Below are 21,179 nucleotides of genomic sequence, written 5' to 3'. Positions count from 1 at the left end.
CAGCATCCGAAATAAACATACTCTGCTCCTCTCGCTCTTAGCAAAAGCCTTCGTTTCTTTTCGTTTAGATTTTCGGTTGAGGGTTTATTGTTGACAGTCTGCCGCTATTTATACGAGCATCGTCAAGAGAGCAATACGATAGACGTTCGCACAATAAGCGCCACGATCAGTCGATTAAGCAGAGAGAAAGAGATTCATGCTGTATAGACATAAATTATTCGTGCTGCTTTTCTCTCATATGAAATAGCTCTCATTACATTGGATTTGCTGTGAAGCCCTTTGTACTTGCAGCATTATAATAACGTCGTTCACATAGTGCAGAGGCAAGAACATCGACAGCTCTGCTATCATCTCTTCCTGAAAAAAAACCTAGCACATATCAAATTATATAGTGTCTTCTTTATATATTATTTTATTAATAAATAAAAATTTTATTTAATTTATTTGAAATCAACTAATATAATTTAATTTAATTTGATAGTCTAAAATGCTGATTGCCCAATTGGATTTCAAACCTTCAAATTGGCAAATTTTAGAGATTTATTTCACATAATCACATTTCTTTAATTTAGTAAAATAATTATGGGTTAATTCATAATGTAAGCTTAAGTGCCTAACAAATAAATAAAAAAATGTGAAATAAACATAAATATAAATTCAAACAGAAAACAATTAAAAATTATAAAAATGCAGTAAAATGAAAATAAATAACTAAGCTGAGATTACATTTTATGAAATTATAACGTATATATTTTGTATTAAATGACAGGCAAAATATATATATGCATGTGAATTTTTATACATTTAGGAATATAAACATTCATACATGCATATATTATAATCTATCGGTAATTGCGCCATACGAAATCCCCCGTTATCTGTAAATCAAAATTGAAACAAAGAATCAGAATAACCAATTAATGACGTATTCATAACTGGCCTTTAGTCTCTATATATAGAAAGATTATTTGTGCAAAATTTATACATATGTATATATATATGTATATATATATATATATATATATATTTTTTTTTTTTTTCATTAACTATTTTTAAAGAGTATTTAACGATTATATGCATAATAATGTATGCCAAAATTAGCCCTAATAATATATTTTTATATACTAGAAAGACAGAGGTATATACCATGTATATGCAGTATATATTCTTAATCAGCAGCAAGAGTGCTAAATGCGCATTCTTAGTATATATTATTTATATATTATTCCCTTGCAAGTCATTCAAGCTCATCCCATTGATTTATGATTTCTTATAGAATATATAAAAGTAAATCTGTTTCCCACTTGATCAATTAATCATACACTAGTACACAAATTTCAACAAGGGCATTCAATAGTCGGCGTAAGGCGGTTTTAGGTGCTCATTGTCCATTTTTATTAATAACAAAGAAATAACAATACATCAAAGTAGAACGTTGCGCCGAAATTCAAGCTGAAATGTAAATGACGTTTTAGATTTAGACGAGCACAGTCGAGTTTGAGCAGATCTTTGAGCAGGTTGTCAGTGGCAATCGGAAAACACAGTAGAATAGAATAGAGACAGCATTGCAAACAACATATAATTCAATTGCAATGAACACTGAAGTTGCGTTGATCTTGCTGCTGGTGGCAGCTGGCGGAGCACAGGTCGATGGGCGGCAGCAGATGGCCGAGGTGCACGATGAGAAGTTCTACTACTTTGGCTTTGGCAGCAACATGCTGGCCCGGCGCATACACATCCAGAACCCCACGGCTCAGTTTGTGGGGCCCGCCACGCTGGCGGAGCACCGACTGGACTTTGCAACGATAGCGCACAGCAGATGGAATGGCGCTGTGGCCACCATTGTGCCGACTAGGGAGGCGCTCACCTGGGGCACGCTGTGGGACATCGAGCTGAGCAACTTGGCGGACATTGACGAGTGAGTAGAGCAGCGGTAGTTGATGTGTACGAACTCATATGCGACATATATTTTCATCTCAGTCAGGAGGGCGTTCATGAGAACCTCTACAGACCCATTACAGTGCAAGTGCAGCTGCATGGGAATGGCACAGAGATCGCTGCGAGAGCTTATGCCCTGGTGAAGCAGCCCGAGGGCAACGTCCATGGCTCGGGGCAATCTGTCGTGCCTGAGGATCGTAAGCCTTCCAAGACATATCTACAGGTGCTCGTCAAGGGTGCCATTGAGAGCGGAATTCCGCAGGAGTATGTCAATTGGCTGAAACAGATTAAGCACAATAACAAAACGGCAGCGGATATGGAACGGCTTCTGCAGTTGGAATCAGTGCAATTGTAGAAAATATTTTAATAAATTAAAGACAGTTATGGAATGTTAATGGAAAGTATAGGAATTTAAAAAACTAGCCATGTGGTTCTGATCTTGGCTAAAGGCTGTTTGCAATGAAAATCACTAAACTGCTTTATAGCTGGGAAACTGACAAAACGAAACTGTTCCTACGTTTCAGCTAATACTCAAACCAAGTGCGCAATACTTACTGGTTGCTGAATTTGCTATGTGTTAATATTTATGTGAAAACTGTGAACAATCAAATGGGAATAGATGGATTTTCTTATCGGTATTGAAGAAAATTCAGATGTTGGTTTTCTAATCAGTCGGAATTGGGACTTTAGTAATATATATTTACAAAGTAAACAGAGTATATAAAAATCGTATGTAGCTTTGAATATTAATATAAAATGTAATGGTATTTCTTTTTTTTTACTAAAAGAGAATATATTAAATAAAGTTGTATATAATACTATATACAAAATAAAATTTATATTTAATATAATTGATATTATAAATTAAACACACCACATAAATACATTTTAGTTCGAACCTTTGTAACAAACTTTTGTCGTATAGTGTTAAAAGCTTTACCCGCTTGCTTTCGCTTTCTCAATGTCAAAGTCAGTCGCTTGCGGTCAGCTGTGATAGCCACACGTAAACAAATTTTTTATATCAGAAAGTGCAATTAAATAATCAAATTGGTAAATAAAAACATTATTAAATTAAGTCGAGCTTGCAGATGTATTGACATATGCACATATATATTTAAGGATTATCAAAGACCACGTAAGTAATAACAAATTTTAGTTCATAAATTAAATCAGCTGTTTGAATTACAATAAAAATAAAAGCTGCGATAGCGAAAAGCTCTCAAAAGCAGCTGGCTGTTATGACAAAAGAGCAGAGTCAAAAACATAAAAATAAACCAGAAAAATATATTCCTTAAAAATATAATCAAAATAAATAAATTCAATTTTATCAAAAAATTTATTTTATATGCAATTAAATTAAATATAAATGCCGAAAATATTGCTCTTTAATAAACTAAACAAACCGGCGTTAGCCAAGTCAACAGCCAGCTAAACTGCTTGCGCTGCACGACAAGCAGTGTACCCAACATGCTTAACAATGGCTGCCAAACTGTAAACCAAAATTTGACATTTCCGACTTTTTCAAGCATATTTCACGTTATTCATTTAAATATTCCTTTCGAAACCTAAATCATAGACAAATTCATTTTCGTTTTCGGTCCTTGTTCAGTGTAGATCAAATTGGAAAATGTTACACAAAGTTTAATAAATTTTAAATTTCTTGCAGTTACACAAATTCAACACCAGCCAGCTTTTAGCGTTGCAACAATCCAGGCTGGAACATGGCCAATAAATTCTATTACTTTGGCTTCGGCAGCAATATGCTCGCCAGCCGCATACACATACAGAATCCAACGGCTCAACGCATTGGCGCCGGCAAGCTGGAGGTGAGTATAGATCAGGCATTTTTATAGATATCGAGATATATACGATATATTGCAGAACTATCGCCTCGATTTCCAAGGAGTCGGCTCGAACACCTGGCTGGGAGCACCGGCGACAATTGTGCCCACGCCCGGCACAGATGTCTTTGGGGCCATTTGGGAGATAGATATGTGCAACCTGAAGGATTTGGATAGGTGAGTGGTGGAGTAATATAAGCCCTGGTTAGCCTATAACTATCTTAACAAACGCCACTGATAGTCAGGAGGGCGTCTCGGATGGCCTCTACATACCCATCAATGTGCCCGTGCAGTCGTTGAGCACCAATTCGGAAATCATCTGCCGCGCCTACCACCTCAGCCAGCAGCCGGAGACGATTGTGCACGGCCAGGCGGCGGCGGCTGCGGCTGACGTTGAGGTGCCATCGAATCGCCAACCCTCGCACACGTACCTCAAAGTGCTCGTTAAGGGTGCCGAGGAGTCGGGCATACCCGCCGACTACGTCAAATGGCTGCGCGGCCTGAAGCACAACGGCAACCAAGTGGAGGCCATGGAACTCAAACTGCAGCTATCCACAGTGAAGCTCAGCTAACATCGGCCATTGTTTTCACCAGCTAACAGTTTAAGTTGCCAATTCTTGATTTGTGTATTCCCTTTCTGTGTATAAATTTGACGAGTAATATATGTATGTGTATATGTGCGTGTATACCCAAATATAGAGATGTTTTATTGGAAAAAGAAGGAAAAAGAGATTGGCCTAAGGGAAAATCTATCATAATACTAAAACAATCTGTGAATTTATTTTATATACAGTGTTGGGCACTGGAAGAGTACCCGAATAGGTTAGGTTAGGAAGGTTCAAAAATGTATATGCACGAGTTTAGACGAGATTTGTCTCAAGTTCTCATCATGATTCATCATAATTCAATAATATATACCCAAATATATATCACTTGTATTGTAATATAGAAGAAGAAGTTTGTCTAAAGTTCTTTCTCTCATGATATATACACTATATAGTGGGTGTAGTGTATGTATCATGATGCATCTCCGATTATATTACACAATTGGTCACTCGAAGTGTAAAAAGGTAAATATTATATACCCGAATATATAACTTGCATGGGGATAGATCAAAAGTGGTTTGTCTAAGGGAAAATCTATCATGTTACATGTAATACTAAAGAAAATAAATGTGAATATTACTTGAAGAGCAACTTCTTTAAAAGGTACAAAATTGTATACCCGGTTATAGCTATATGTACCTTGTATTGGACGAAAGAAAAAGACATTTCTCTAAATTCCTTTCTATCATGATACATGTGATATTCTGTATATTTACAGCTAGCGAGAGTAGCGAAATAATTCTCGAAATAATTTGCATAAATGAAGTATAATAAAAATAAATAAATTTGCAATTAAAAACTGCCGTTGAAGCTGATATTAAATAATAAAAATAGGAAAAACAAAGATTTAGATTATACTAATCGATGTATTGTATAATTAAACATCTTTTTCCAGTGTATTTATATAGGATTATGATTGAGTAGAAAAGGACTAGGGTATGCTGTACTCTTAAATGATAAATATATATATATATATCTAAGTAAAAAACAAAAAACATTTTTCTTTAGTAATATAAAAAATTTTTTTAAGAATTTCTATACAAAATACGCAAAAATAAAAGACATATAACATAAAGAATATTTGACAGTCAGGCATACCCTGCCAAAAAATCAACTCTTAATTATTCCAAGCTTTGGCACTGCCAAAAACTTTACAGAAAAAAACGGAAAAAAATGAATTTAATTAATTTTAATCACTTATTTATGATGATTACCAATTTCCTGTCTCGCAGACCATTGTCTCTGTCGAGTGCCCGAAAAACTTGCCCGGATACGGACACGGACACGGACACGGCTACGTGAACGAACACGGCAAAGTTTTGTAGCCTTTTTGGCTGGCATCAACTAAAGTGCAATTAAAGTGCAATTTAGTGCGAGCCAAAGAAGCCCGAAATGCGCTGCTTTGCAGCTAACTTGGCCCAAATTGAAGCCAACTTCGGAGTCTGCAGACGCTTAACGAGGCTCATCGAGCAGCAGCAGCAGCATTCTGGACTCTGGCTTATTAATTTAAATTTCCAGCACCAGTTCCAGGTCTGCATATTGTTGCACTACCGAGTGGCTCCCAAAATGGAAATGCGCTTGGCCCGAGCGTAGCCCGAATTGCGTGCCAAAGTAATAATAAACATAATTTGCTGTGCACACTCTGTACTGGCTAATTTGTGGGCGGGGACGGTGCGGAGTTGAGGTCAGAGGTTACACTGCGTAGGAGCCTGAAGGGTCTTGAGGCCACTTCTCTCTCTCTCTCCCCTTCTCGCGCTGAGGTGTCCAAGTGCAAAAGTTCGAGCACAATTTCGAGTTGGTCTTTAACAAAGTAAAAAGTTTGGGCCAAAGTGCGGCACTGGATGCCTTTGTGGCACTTGTTAGCTTGTTGTGTTGTTAAATACCCTAGCACAATACACAATGCACGGTGGGGTATATTAGCTCTGCAGTGAACTAACAATGTCAACGAATTAACTTATGTTCTATTTCTTTGGTTACTCTGTTTATTTAATTTATTACTTTGTTGCATTGTTAATTCCCTATAGGCACATAATATAGCGGGTATATTAGCTGTAATATAGATTGACAATTGTTGGAGTGGATTCAGTTTTAATAAAGTCTGCTGAGTGCTTCCACATCTAAGAAATATATAATAAAGAAAAATATAAATAAATTTCTTTATTATCTTATTATCTGTTTAATTGATTCATACCCTAGAATTAGCGGAAAACCGGACTATTCTGGGTATGGAAAATTGTTGTAAGAGCTTGAAAAATGTAATTAATAATATTTTTTAATAAAGCAAAAATTGTGTAAAATGCATATATTATATATAAACTGTTGGCTTTTATTAATATTGATAAATACACTGTAATACGCGCTTTTGATGCATTTTATTGACTTTACAATGGTCTTGAATGCTTTTCACTGTGCAAAGTTTTATTCATTTATCTCTTTTAATATTTTTATGAAGCTTTTTAATACCAATTTAATTTTTTTAAAACTTATTCTGCTATATTTTCTGTAGCCTAATAGCCTGTAATGTGCATATAATATAGAATATTGACTTTGTAATGTATTGCAGCAGCTTAAACATTGAATTTCCTGCAATATTTATCTTCAATTTTTTTTTTTTAAATATTTAATATCATATTTTAGCTCTCTAAATACCCTTTTATGTGTTTATAGGAAGAATATTAGTTCAGTACTCTATTTCAACTACTATCGCATATTATTTCAGTTATTTTTTGTTCTATTTTTCCAGAGTATTTCATAGTTGTACATCTCTTTATTCTCATTGCTCGCGTTGCTGTTGTTGCGGTTTTACTTTTTGTGTTAGTTGTAAATTAAATTTGCAAACGGTCTGGCAACTCCGACAACTGCTCGACTCTAGTTTATAATCGTTTTGGGAATTGAAATGCACTCGATTCAACAATGTCTGCAAGTTTCGCTCTTTCTTTTTGCAGTCTGGTCAGCTTTTATTACAACTGTTGTTGGCTGTGGACCGCGACTTCACTTCACTTCGACTACACTCGAAACATTAATTATTTAAACTGTATGACGCGCCATAACCATTTAGAAGATGCTTTGCAACATGTGGCCTTGTAATCATAAAACTTTACGCCAGACAAACCAAAAAAAAATATTAGAAAATCAAAACCGACAAGTGACGAGCCGCACAAGTTGACACGGGGCTCAGCTGCAGCCCATTTTGTGGGCACGGGAATTTAATTAAAATCAAGCACCCTCCTACTACCCCAATTCCAAGCCCAAGCCCAGCCCATCTCAGGCCGCTCACAAACGCTTAGTTTCAATCAAAGCGTTGGGAAAATTCACGCAAATTGACAACAGAAGCGACGCCAGCCCATCAATAAAAAGTGCCGAGTGGCCTTTGCCACGCCCACCCACTGCTTTATGCGCCTTCGTAATTGAAACTCATTAGCGTGCATTTTAGTGGCCATTTTGTGACTATGGCCAAAAGCTTTGGCTAACCCTTTTGGTTAGCATTTGCTTGGCACGTAGTTTCCTCTGGTTGTTGTGCCTGCGTGCGTGTGCGTGTGTGTGTGGGTGTGTGTGTGTGGTTTTTATGTGGTAAGTGTGTCATCATTATGAATGTTATAGCCTGGGTTTTGCCAAGCTTTTATGAAAAAATATTTCACTGCACGTAGCAAAGGGTTGAAGGATGGAAATGAGAGAGAGAGAGAAAAGAAAAAGAAACATTTTTCGTCAACTTTCCATTTGTTTTTCGCTCACATCGGGACTTGTCAATCGCACAAAGGCAACCGCAACTATTTGAAGCCGATTGTAAAATGGAATCTCGAGAGTTTAATTGACTTTGCTTCAACTGGTGTAAATGAGGCGAGAGTCCTGTAATTATGCCACATGCGGCGGCGAACGAGCTGAACTTTGTGGCATGCGGCACAAATTCAATTTGCAACGCGTTGGCCAATTTTCTTTATACATATCATGGAATAAGAAGAAGAAGAAGCAGAATAAGGTATGCTAAGAAAACTTGTGATGGAAATTTGCATATAGTTTCTGACAGTTCAAAGTGTAAAAGTTCGACGGGTCTCAACTATTAATTACCTAAAAACCACTTTTCAATAGACCCAAAATGTAAGTTTCCAGGGGAATAGTGCGTGTGTGAGGTAGTGTGAGTGTGAGTGCGATTGGGGGTGTGTGTGAGAGCGAGGTTGCGTGTGTTTGATGTGAATTGCCTTTTAAGTTTTGTAGTGTAAAATAACTTCAATTTCAATTAGTCTTAAAACTGAGCTGAAATAAAAGCACTTCTATAAGTTGTATCAGAGAAGCTTAACTCTAATATTCAGTAGGGATTTAAATTAAGGACAATTGTATGTGTAACGCATGCAGTAAGCCAAACGGCTACTCAGTAGAGGCTCAAAAGATGCCATTGGGTGAATCTCTCTAAGAGATTACTCCAATAATAATTAATGAAATATTAATAAAAATGTTAAATACTATAATTTTTTGCACATATAAGCTAAACTAATATATAATATATATTAAAAAAAAAAAAAAAATAGTTTATTAATTTTTATTACATATTGTTTTTTTTTTTTAATTCTATTTATTTTTTTATTTTTTATTTATTTATTTTTTTATTTATTTTTTAAATTAAATTTTATTTTTTTATATTTCTTATTATTTTATTTTATTTTTTAAATATGTATAGTTTTGTATTTTATTTATTATTTATTTATTTTTCTTAGTATCATTATTATTTTTTAATTTTATCTATTTTCTTAATTTAATTTATTTTTATACCCTGAACCCATTGAAAATGGGAAATCAGGGTATAATGGTTTTGTTAAAAGTATGTAACAGGCAGAAGGAGGCGTGGCAGACCACACAAAGTATATATATTCTTGATCAGGGCGACAAGCTGAGTCGATTTGGCCCTGTCCGTCTGTCTGTCCGTCCGTCCGTCCGTCCGTCCGTCCGTCCGTCCGTCCGTCCGTCCGTCCGTATGTATGAACGCGTCGATCTCAGAAGATATAAGAGCTAGACACTTCAACTTTTTTTTTAAATGTCCGTACATATCACGCGCAGATCGAGTTTATCACTAAAAAACGATAACTTATTCCGATATTTTTTTATCGATAAAAAACCTTATCGAAGATCACTTAAAAAATTATATCTCCTACATCTTTCAAGCTAGAGTCTCCAAATTTAAAATGTATATTAAGATGAATTTTATACAATTTCGGTTTTTGTTAAAATTTACCCCCCACACCTAAATCCACCCCCTCACCCTCATCTTTTTAAAAGTCATATATCAAATACTAGAGACTTGTGCTTCGGTATACACATACATTTTAACATTATGATTACGTTCTGAAAGTTTCATTACGATCGTACGTCTAGAAATTAAATTATTCAACAAATAAGTTTTCATTATATTGCCAACACTGCAGCGCAACCCAAGCGCAATCGCCTGTATATGTGAGTGTGTGTATATGCGTGTGTTTGTTTGTATGTGTATGTGTGTGTGTGTGTGCGTGTGTGTTTGCTAATTATTATTGAAATATCAGTTGCTTGTAGGGTTCAGGGGATCTCGTAGTCGAGCAGTCTCGACTAGAGCTTTCTTTCTTGTTATTATTATTATCTTACACTCTTATATAGCTCATGCAAAATTATTTTTAACAGAGGTTAGACCATGTATGGTTTATCTTTGATCATTTGTAAGTTAGTTTAAAATATAAAACTAGATTAAATTGGCATTAAATGTATCAATATACTTCTCTAATAAAACAAATACATTTTTGAAAAATTATTTATTTTATGTTATTTCTAAAAAGGCTTAAAAATCGGTATTATCAGGTCTTTCTAGGCACTTGGAGTAATTCTCCCTATGAGACTAATGTGAAAAACAACATATTCATTAAAATAGTAGTTTATAGTCAGATTTCATATTACACACACACCCTTACTTAAGATGTGAATTCAGACCTTAAGTACACTCACTTTTTCGTATATCATTGTCATTTATCATTAAAAGATTTTTAAATTTCTGGTCGAAATAAAATCCTAAATTATGCTACAGCATAAGAAATAATAATAAAAGAAATAAATAGAGAAAAGATATAGATCCTATAAATTAGAGGATATAGATTTCTAATATAGAAGCAAAGTCAAAGGGAAATTCAAGAGTACAACACTATTTTTTCACATTTACTTATAAATTCACTGAGTTCAGGACTTGTCAGTTGCAGTAGTTCACTTTTTATTTTTTACATATATACACGTACATATATTATATTTTATATACATTATTATATATGCATTGCCGCGCCTCTGCGCTCTGCAATCAGACGCTCAAGGCTATCGAAATGTGCATTTCGCGCTGTAATTAAATTAAACTCAATATTTGCTTTTCATATTTTCGAATAGACAACGAGAGAGAGAGAGAGAGAGCGACTCGCCACGCCGGAGACAGTAAGAGTATGGATCCACAATTGGGTGGATTCTATGGAGGCGGCGGAAATGCGTCGTTGGCGATGCAACTTCCGACCGAGCCGCGGGCATTAATTACACTTAAATGTTGACCACATGCCAGCATTTGACAGTCGCGGCGCAATGCAACGCCAGAGTCAATAACTTTTGCCCAAATGCAACGGGAGCGGACGCCCCGCGGCTAAGCGAGATTCCACTTGGTTATTTCCCTTGAGCCACTTGCAACGTCTCCCCCCCTCTGTCACTCTCTCTCTCTCACTCTTTGTTTTTTATGTTTTTGACAAATTCTCTTGACACGCATGCAGTGTCAACAGGGCGTGGCCGCATTTGGCCGCAGGGGCAGCGTGTGATTAAATCATTAAATTCATACGCTTCGCGAACTGCACTTCTTTTTTGCATTTGCCTTTGCCTTTGCCTTTGCTTTTTATTATTATGGAAATCCTTTCGGCTTTGTTCAATTTACCATTTGCTTGACCATTGGTGGCCAGATCCCCGCCAGAGATATTGTCAACGACGCTCGATTATTTGGTTTCCGTTTTCATTAAAATGCACGCACCCAGACAGCGCTGCAGCATCATCATTGCATCAATTGCATGAGCTCGCTCTCAGCTTCTCAGCCGCACCTTTAGGGGTTCGAGTAAATGCTTTTGGGGCATTTTTTAATTAAACGACATGCAGCGGGCGGCGCTCTGATTTGAATGTCACCACGCAGTGGGTGTTGTGCAATGTGGACAACTGCCACGTGCATTATGACAAATATTTTAGATACACTCACGCACTCACTACACTCACACTCACACTCAGTCCCACACTCAGCTGCACTCCAAATGGACAAAAGCGTCCATGGGGACCTTTAGGCATACGAGAGCGAGTTGCACACATATTACATATGATTCGATTAATTTGCATATTATATGTATATGCATATATAGATATGATTTCGATATGCTTTACATGTGAGTATATGCTGGACTTGATATACAGTATTTAGTTATAAATGGTAGGTATAGTCAAGTATTATTTCTTCTTTCTCTACTTGGGACTAAATCAAGAGTTCAACTTGATATTGTATACTCATATGTAGTAGCATTTTAGTGGCAATTTAAGAGTGTATTGTGACTAAGAGAGAGAGAGAGGGAGAGACAGAGACACCTATAGCTGAACGTAGTCCCGGTTCTTGTTGAGTTAGAGCATAGAATTGCCATGATTTAGATAACCAAGAAGAATGTAATCTGAAAAAATGAGTATGTAGTCTGTCAGGCTAGCAAGAGTTTATAGTGAGTTCAGGTGGAAGGCGATAACAATATTTATTTATCTATTTCATATTTATTTCATTTATTATATACTTATATATAATAAATGAATCAAAAATTTCGTCTAGAAATTAGTTTTAATATGCATAGCTGATGATATGACCAAAACTTTAACACGATTTAGTATACATTTAGTAAAGGTTTTATTATACCTAGTATTTTCTGTATATTATATGATATTCTGAAACTGTGGTAAATGGGACATAAATGACAAAAATGTATCGTTAATTTAATGTAAATAAATTTTGTTATTATTATTTTAATTTATTTATTTATTTTTTGCTTTTTGTTTTGGGCACACATAAGTGTAAATAAATTAAAATAGTGTACATTTTATTTATTTATTATTTTGAATAAAATTGTATTTTAAAATAGAAAAGATTTTTCCAAGTATGCCAACTCGTTCAGCATTATATTTATACTTTATATTTATATATCGCAGATTTCTAAAATTATGTATTATTGCAAATGTTGTAGCTCTAGTTGCTCACTTTTCAGTAAACCAAAATAAATATATGTATATTATAAATTACTAAATAACCATCTCAGCTTAAAGCTGTACGCCCACCCTCACTCATCCATTTGATGTTAGGGAGACGGAGGAGGTGCCGTTAGAGCAGTAACAGCCACAAAATAAATTTTACATATTCATTTTGGCATTTTGGCTTAAAAGCTTTTGCCAGAGGAAGCCAAGCGTTGCTCGTTCGGCTATATGGCTGACTTCCTGGCTGATTTCCACGCGGTTCATCCTGCAACCTACTAAATAACCTTGTTAGCGTTTTTAATTAAAGGTGTAAATATTGATATTTACTCATGCGCTGGCGCACCAGCAGCGCCGCCGGGGCTCGTGCAACGGAAATGCATTTTCAAAAGTCAAATAAACTAAATGGAAATATGAGCTGGCTGTAAATATACATATATAAATGTAGACAGAAGTATATATGTGCATGTTGCGCTGGCTTGGAATGGCACGCTGGGCAGCTACAGGGTTGTAGACAAATAAGTGAAATGTAGTTAATAGAGTTGGGATAGGTAAAGGTTAAATGTGCTCAAACAATAAAATGTAAAAGAAGAAAATATCAACAGTAAATATACGAATATCCATAGAGTTAAGTACTAAATATATAATAAAATATATATAATAAATATACATGAACTATATACATACATTTATTTAATCAAAAATTTATATGCTCATCATATATTAATATTTAAAATATTCATAAAAAATTTATATATAAAGTTGTATATATATTTATATTTACTTAAATTATAATAAATACTTATTTATTATTTTATTATTCATTTATTTATACCAGTTAAATATAATTAAAATTATAAGCTAACTTATTTTATTTTATTATTATTATTATTATTTGTATTATTATTATTATTATTATTTTTATTATTATTGTTATATTTTTAATATTCATATATTCATACATTTATATTGCCATATGTATGATAAGGGTATTAATATATACTTTTATATGCGTACACCAAATACTCATTTATTCATATAATTCACATTTTCATATACTCACACCTTCGACATTCGCTGTCTCTCTTTCTCTTTCCCTCTCTCTCTCTCTCTCTCTCTCTCTCTTTACTCCCTCCCCTTATTAAATTGCCTCTGCTTCTCTCGCCCATATTTTTATATACTCACAACACTCATCTACTCAAATGCCCATACGACATTCTCTATCTCCCTCTCTCCAACATTCTCTCTCCCACACTCGGCAATCTCTACTCCCACGATCTGCTCTCTGGCACTCTAAGCCGCATCAATAACGCCCACTTGACGCTTCAAATTAAATAACCATCATCAAAATCAATCGAAATGCGTGTGGACCAGAGTCCAGGCCAGGCCAGCCATTGCAGCCCAAATTGAGTTAACTCTGGCCTAAAATCAAAAAGGCCTCTGACAACAATGTAAAAAGCAGCTGGACTAGCTAGCTAGTGTCCGTCCTCTGATCTCCATGGCCGGCCATGCTATGGAGCATGTTAAGTTTTGTGCAAAAAATGTTAATTTTAATTAAGGCTGCTATCGACACCCGAACAGGCGAGCAGGCGAGCAGGCAGCCAGGCAGCCAGTAAAAGGCAGCAGGGCGGCTGCACTCTAAAGTGCAACGCAGCGCAACTGATGCACTTTGTGTGCTGAATGGCAGAGTGTTGTGGGAGCTAGAATAGGAGCAGGAGTGACAGTTGGAATAGGAGCAGGAGTGGCAGCATCAGCAACTCCAGCTGGACAAGTAAATATTGTCTGCTTTTGGCAAATCAACGAGCCGTGCCCGAGTGAGCTGAGTGGGCCGACTACTGCAGCAGCATTTTTGGTCGTGTCATATGCATGCTATGCATGTGCATGCGAACATGTGTAAACATTAACACAACATTGTTGTGTCAAGTCGATGGGGGTGGCCAACAATTTGTTGCATGTCCCGACCGACCCGAACCGCCCAGCCCTGCCACGCCTCCTCTGCAGGGTCAGTTGCACATTTATTGCGCATACTACTCAAAAATTTAAATTAGCGCTGTGCGAACGAATTGCATTAGTGTGAACAATTTTGTTTTTTTTTTTTTGTTTTTAATTCACTTCGTGCATATTTTAGCCATGGCAGTGATTTTATTTATTTTTTTTCTGCTTTCTTCCTGCATAACATTTTAACACGTTCGCCATGCGTTTATCCTGCGGCTTAACAGCCGCCAATGCCACGCCCATGCGCCCATGTTATTGAAAAGCAATTAAAAAAGGCAAGCGCCAGTGCGTTGCACATTATTGAATTATAATGCATGAGGCTGTCGGCCAAACCCTGCCCACAGTCCAGTGGTCCTGCAGCCTGGACGCCAGCCTGGCCTCATAAATATAAATAGCTATATGACACAATAATGACAGAGCTCCACAGCTCAGCCTCATTGTGGCCGGTGTAAATATAATTAAAATAACCAGTTAAAGATTTTTCCAAACTGATTAAGCTAATTAGTCGCAATAGGGCGCAGTTTATAAATAAATAAAAGATGGAAGAGAGAAATGCATAAGATAAAAAAAACTATATAATACAAATCTACATGAAGCTAGTAAAATTATTATTATAGTCAACATAAAAATATAGTGTTCATCTTTGATTTAAAACAAAAAATTCATGGTCAATCGAATATGGACAGCTCTGTAAATAAGACTAATAAATTATTGCAGAAGAACTCTTCGCTATTACCACTAAACTTCAGCTGCCTCCACTCGCCATTTAAGATGCCTCAACTCAAATGAGTCTAGCTGAGCTATCCTCTACCCATCATTTATTAACATATTGTTGCTGCTCAGCTCAGATATCTCTATATGCCCATCACAGCATCCACTCGATCATCTGTTTTGCGTAATCAGCTTATTGCCTTGAAATGCTCAGCGCTGGCCTGCTAATTGTGGCTATCGGATTACGAACGCCAAAAGCTGTTTTCGAAAAGTGCAAAAATTTAATTTTTATAATTGGCTTTCGATATTAAAAAACAACAGCAAGCAATGAAAAATAAAAGGTAAAATTAATACGAGCTGTTGGCGCATACGAAAATAATTAGCATTAAGCAACAACGAAAAATAATATTAAATTTCAAGCAATTATAAAATGCGAGCGCTGAAAAGTGCAGCGTGTTTACATTTGCGCAAAGGGTTGCGCCGCGCCACCTCAGCCAAAGGGGAGGGCGATCAAATTACCCAGAGCCGAGTTCTTTACGAGGCTTAAACAAATACACACACAAATATAAATTGCAGATTTTTACAAGATGCTCGAACGGGCGCACAAGGAAGCCATTTCAATGGGCTCTGCAAACAGAGTCGTTGCCAAAGGTCATAAAAATTGTCTTTAGCAGAGACAGAAAAGAGCGGGGAATGAGACCCAGCCGCCCGCTAAGGATTTCTCAACCCTCTTCAGCCCAACTACGGCTTTCAATCTGCCCAATAATTTTTTTGTAAACTGTGAACAGAACGATAAAAATGTTGCCCTCGACACCTGTGACCACAATTAAGCCGCGTTAAGCGTTGCCCGCATTCTTAATGCCAGCCAGGCGAGTCTGGCCCAGCCGGGCAAAAGTTTTCACAGTTAAATTGAGTTAAACCCGCGGCCAAAAACTTTTGCTTGAGCCATTTTTTTTTTTGTGTGCACGTTTCCATTTTATTTTTATTCTTATTTTTTCTCTCTATTTTCTGCATTTGCAATTAAACGCCGCCCAGTTGATAATTTAATTGAAGTTGTTAACAATTTTCAGTGTGGTGCGAGTGCATGCTGGCGCCTTATTAATATTTGTTAAAATATAATTAAACTGAGGCTGCGTCTAATTGGGCAGCTGACAAGGGATTTTTCGGGTCTAAATTCTGTAATTTAATTGCCTTTGAAAACGGGCAGAAAAATAAGCTCAAAATAAAAAATAAAATAAAATAAAAATTAACCACAGCTGCTAAATGTAGATAAAAATATGGTGTGAAATGAATTGAGAGATAGCAATAGTTTATACTTTATTCTGTCTCTAATATTCATAATATTCTTTATATTCAATTGCTACCTAACTCGTAACTAACCAAGAAATAGAAATATTTTTCATATGAACTCTAGGAAATTCATCTGAATATTTGCATATGAAGCAACTCCAACTCTTATTCACATACCCACACACACTCTCATATATATATTAATTCAGAGCTTGCAACTTTGATTTCAATACGCTTTTGTTTCCAATTTGCCAGCAATTTGCTGTAATATTAGACTCAATCAGGAGTCAAATGCTAATAATGCAAACAGACAGAGAGGCAGAAAAAAAATCTATATAAAAGAAATTACCATAACCAAAAGCCAGGCTGATAGAGACAGACACACATGGCCGGAGTCGGAGTCGGTGTGGAGTGAGAAGTCAGGGTTGACGCCCTGAGCTCACCATCTCCTCGAGACAAATTTCAGAGCAGGCATTGCAATTATTTGAGGAATGCAATGTGAGCCCGTGACAACTACATCGAAGGGAAACCGAGATAGAAAAAAATAACATGATGAAATTGCCAAAGCGAAAATTGAAACAAAATGAACAAATCAGGCAAGAAAGAAAATTTGCATGCGCTACATTTATGGCCCATGTTGCCAGTTGGCAAGGGCTCAAAATTATTGGCAGTTTTTTTCTTCTCTTCTGTTTTTTTTGGTAGTTCTATTAAGGGGTCGGAGTGACTAGGCAGTGGCCAAGGGCTGGTATGAGGGTTGAGCGAGCTCTGCGTGTGCCAATTTATGTTTATTGCGGCAAGAATTTGGCTTCGCTCAAGAGAGTGACAAAAGGCGGAAGTTTTCTTTGGTAAAAAGCAGACAGTGGAATACTCTATGGGTAAATATATGATATATGAAATAATATAATAGAACAAAAATACATAAGACAGTATTAAAATATTTTTTAGGCATTTTTAAATAATAAATATAATATTAAAATATTTTTTAAAATATTTATAAATAAATATATATAGATAAAATGTATATAAATATAATATTAAGTATTAGTTTGATATATCAATTCAAATATACAAATTCTTAAAAGACTTTAAAAAATATTTCTATTGCAAAATTTAGAGAAAACTTTCATCTAATAAATAAATTCCATATCATCACAACATTATAATCTATTAGCCATTCCTTGGCCTTAGCCATTCCTTCTTACCAGTTCAGCATGCTGCCAGCAGTCATAGAGTATTTAAATAATAATATCACATTTTTTATTTGCGTATTATGCAAATATTTCCAGCTCTCATCCATTGTGAATCTATGCAAATTTCGAAAAATATTTCACTTGTCCGCAATTTTCTATTTCGTTTTCATTTCTTCGCTCCTTTTTTATTTATGGCAACTAATTTGTGTTGACGTAGGCGTGGCCACTCGCCCACAAATCAATTCCACTACATTGGAGCAGGAATCAATTGAAATAATAAGTAGACAAACAGCAGCCATCGAACTTCCATCTGCCACAACATGCCCGGGCAATTAGATGGTGAGTCGAGCAGAAAAAAAGCAAGTTTATCTTGCTCTTCTGCTCTCCTGCTGTCCTGGCAGTGGAGACATGTCCTTGCCGTGCACAGCGCAGCCGGGTAGCGTCTGCGTTTCGTTTCGAGTGCTCCTGACTGCAGCTCAACTCAATTAAAATGAGCTCAGGTGTAAATTTTATTGAAAATGCTTAATTGCCGGCTCGGAGCTGGGTCTGGCGAGGACTGCTCCCCTCGCCCTCCATCCAGCTCATCATTATGCGCCATTATCCCAGCCAGCGATTTTTACTTGTAATTATTTGTTTTTGTGTGTCTGCGCATGAAGCGAGCTAGTCGAGTGCTTTGTTGCGCAATGTCCTTTGTCCTATGTGTGCTGCCCCAGCTCCAATCAGCAAAGTTTGGCATGTGTTTAGCACAAGGATTTATTTATATGTATAAATATATATTTGTTTAAGCTGCTCCTGACATCTGTCCTGACGTTGAGGCTGCTGATTTTATATAAGCAAACCCAAACACGCATTCAGTTAGGTTACAGGTTTTGCTAAATGCGAGGGAAGTTTCAATGAAATAGAGAGTTAAATAGGCTATCAAGTAGATGGCGAGAAAGAGATGAGGAAGAAGAGGGAGGATAAACAGTGATATAGAGTAAAAGCACTACAGAGTGTGAGAGAGAGAGAGAGAGAGAGAGAGATACATAGAGAGAGAAAGGAAGAGAGATAGAAGAGGTGCATAGAGAGGAGTATAGAGAGAGAGAGAGAGAGAGAGAGAAAGAGATAAACAAAGAAAGATAAACATATAGAGAGAAAGAAAGAGATAAGTAGAGAGTGAGAGAGGTATAAAGAGAGGTAGAGAGAGGTTTAATGAGAGGTAGAGAAAGATACAGGTAGAGATAAAGAAAAAACACAAACAGAGAGCGAGAAAGATAGAGATGGGAGGAGTCAGAGTGATAGACACAGAAAATGAGGGAATATGAGAGAGGGAGAGGCTTAGACGGACTTAGAAAGGAAGAAAGAAAGAGAGACAGGCAGGCATAGAGAGAAGAAAAGAAGAAGACAGTATGAGCAAGAGATAGATAAAGATGGAAATCGATAATCAAAGACAGTCAAGGAGAGACATAAAAATATATATACATATATGTATGTCTCTCTGATTATTGACGATATGTAGACATCTTCATATACATATATTCAAATATTCATAGTGAATAAATTCGCCTTATTTTTGCATATTTATAAACGCTGCCCCGATTCAGGAAACTTTCGGTACAGCCCTTTCAGCTGGCGGGCTACGTTTTCTACTTGGTTTCAGCTGCGATATCCTGCGGCGCTTAGTGCATATTGTATATTACGCAATTAACTTAATTGGTAATAGTTTTTGCTGCTGCTCGCTGCCGTTGTTGGGGCAACACACACACTCATTCACACTCGAGCTCGAGCAGCTGGCTAGAAATGGGTGCTGGGTCTAGCAACCCCGGCGTGATCTCGCTTGCTCTCTTTAATTTAAGCAATTAATAAAGTTTATGTCAAGCATTATCTAGCGCAGTCACGTGACCGCACGGGCCCAAAACAGATTTCCATGATGAATTTATGACTGACATTGATGGCCAAACACAAAACACTTCAAAACAGCAGCAGCAGCAGCAGCAGCCGTTAGCAAGTGGGTGAATCTTTAGTCCGAGGTCTCTCAACGTATTGTGGTTGTTGCGCTTTTTTCACGCCCGCGCCAGAGAAAAGCTGTTAACCCTTTCTCGCCCCCAAAGGATTACGAGTCGTGTGTCTGCTGTTGATTAAACTGCAGGCATTCAAAATTTTCAAAATACATTTTTAATAATTTATGCAAGTCGCTCGAAATTCGATGCGCCTGCATGTGGGCAATTGCTGCAACCCGTTTTGTAATAGAAGCGCAACGAATTGAAGACGACGAGCGACGAGGAAATGAGGCGAGTGTAGCTAAAGGACAGACGCATGTTTCCTGTATAACTTTTCGTAGGTATCACTATACATTACAAGGACTTATCAATCAGACATCATCAATGCGGATATTTACTATCCCACGCACTGCTGTAAATGTGCTCACATTACCAACACAAAAACTGTCAACGAAATCAAAACAAAAATCAACTGGCCAGCGGCCGATATGTACGCCCACAAATGACAAGCAACAAATAATAAATATCGTATAAGGAGCAGACAATTAATAACAAATTAACATGATGGTCACACGCCGGAAGTGAGAGAGGGACTCGAAAAGCCATCGAGCATTATGAATGTATTTGTGTTTGTATTTGTACAAAAATTAAGCGAAAAATGCTTGGCATTGTGTCAAGTCGGCCACAAATATTTACACTCGGCGCCTTTCTCAAGCAGCCGAGCGACCCCAGCCGAACGCCAAACAATACGTGGAAATCGAGAAATAATGCTTCTTCTTTTTTTCTCCTTTTCGGTAAGTTTATACGCTGAAAATGAAAACAAAAGCGCGCCGATAGCGCCATGCCGTGAACCTGGCCTCGGTGGTCACGTGCTTCAATGCACGTGTCCCTTTTAATGACCAACGAATTGTGTTGTGTTCCACTGTAGGCCAGAAATCGAGAGCGTGGGCGAGGGGCTCTATCAAACAGAGATGGCAGAGGGAGGGAAAGAGAGAGAAAAAATGGGAAAAAAAAAAATCAAAAAGTAACGCGGTTCGCGCTTTTGTGCCAGGCTCTGCTTGCCTCACTCTTACTCTCAATCCCCCCTCCCCACCCCACTCTCTTTCTCTTGCATATTGAAATCCAATTCAATGAAATTGTTGCCACGCTCGAGTTCCATTAGACAAAACCAATCACAACAACATGAAAGGTGGGCGGTTGGTTGAAGGGGTGGGGTGGCTGTTGGCCACCACTGCCACCACTACCACCACCAGCACCACCACTCAATTGTTGGTCAGTTGAAAATATTTCGACAATTTGCATGACCGACCCACACACAAAGGAATATGTCAGCCATCAATTGAACTCTTTTTCTTTTATTTGAAACCTCCTTGCCGACGCCC

The 21,179-nt window shown here is 37.0% G+C and overlaps 2 protein-coding genes across 2 annotated transcripts; both read left to right on the top strand.

Annotated features, from left to right (window-relative positions):
- Positions 1 to 1,466: 1,466 nt before the first annotated feature.
- LOC108650528 (gamma-glutamylcyclotransferase) lies at positions 1,467 to 2,322 on the top strand. The gene is made up of 2 exons (XM_018099703.3): positions 1,467 to 1,918; positions 1,981 to 2,322. The coding sequence occupies exons 1-2, from the start codon at positions 1,593 to 1,595 to the stop codon at positions 2,291 to 2,293; spliced, it is 639 nt and encodes a 212-aa protein (XP_017955192.1). The 5' UTR covers positions 1,467 to 1,592; the 3' UTR covers positions 2,294 to 2,322.
- Positions 2,323 to 3,484: 1,162 nt separating this feature from the next.
- LOC108650523 (gamma-glutamylcyclotransferase) lies at positions 3,485 to 4,473 on the top strand. The gene is made up of 3 exons (XM_018099696.3): positions 3,485 to 3,764; positions 3,820 to 3,956; positions 4,021 to 4,473. Exons 1-3 carry the CDS (start codon positions 3,660 to 3,662, stop codon positions 4,349 to 4,351), a joined length of 573 nt encoding a protein of 190 aa, XP_017955185.1. The 5' UTR covers positions 3,485 to 3,659; the 3' UTR covers positions 4,352 to 4,473.
- The last annotated feature ends 16,706 nt before the right edge of the window (positions 4,474 to 21,179 follow it).

Source organism: Drosophila navojoa, chromosome 4 (assembly GCF_054131105.1).
Source record: "Drosophila navojoa isolate 15081-1374.11 chromosome 4, UAZ_NAV_1.0, whole genome shotgun sequence".
Classification (NCBI taxonomy): Eukaryota; Metazoa; Arthropoda; class Insecta; order Diptera; family Drosophilidae; genus Drosophila; species Drosophila navojoa.
This window is presented reverse-complemented; position numbering and strand designations above follow the sequence as displayed.

Excerpts from the sequence above, each read along its gene's own strand:
- LOC108650528 (XM_018099703.3), top strand. The coding sequence starts at position 1,593 with ATGAACACTGAAGTTGCGTTGATCTTGCTGCTGGTGGCAGCTGGCGGA. Across the intron at positions 1,919-1,980 it reads AACTTGGCGGACATTGACGA|TCAGGAGGGCGTTCATGAGA; the intron begins GTGAGTAGAGCA and ends TTTTCATCTCAG.
- LOC108650523 (XM_018099696.3), top strand. The coding sequence starts at position 3,660 with ATGGCCAATAAATTCTATTACTTTGGCTTCGGCAGCAATATGCTCGCC. Across the intron at positions 3,765-3,819 it reads TTGGCGCCGGCAAGCTGGAG|AACTATCGCCTCGATTTCCA; the intron begins GTGAGTATAGAT and ends GATATATTGCAG. Across the intron at positions 3,957-4,020 it reads AACCTGAAGGATTTGGATAG|TCAGGAGGGCGTCTCGGATG; the intron begins GTGAGTGGTGGA and ends CGCCACTGATAG.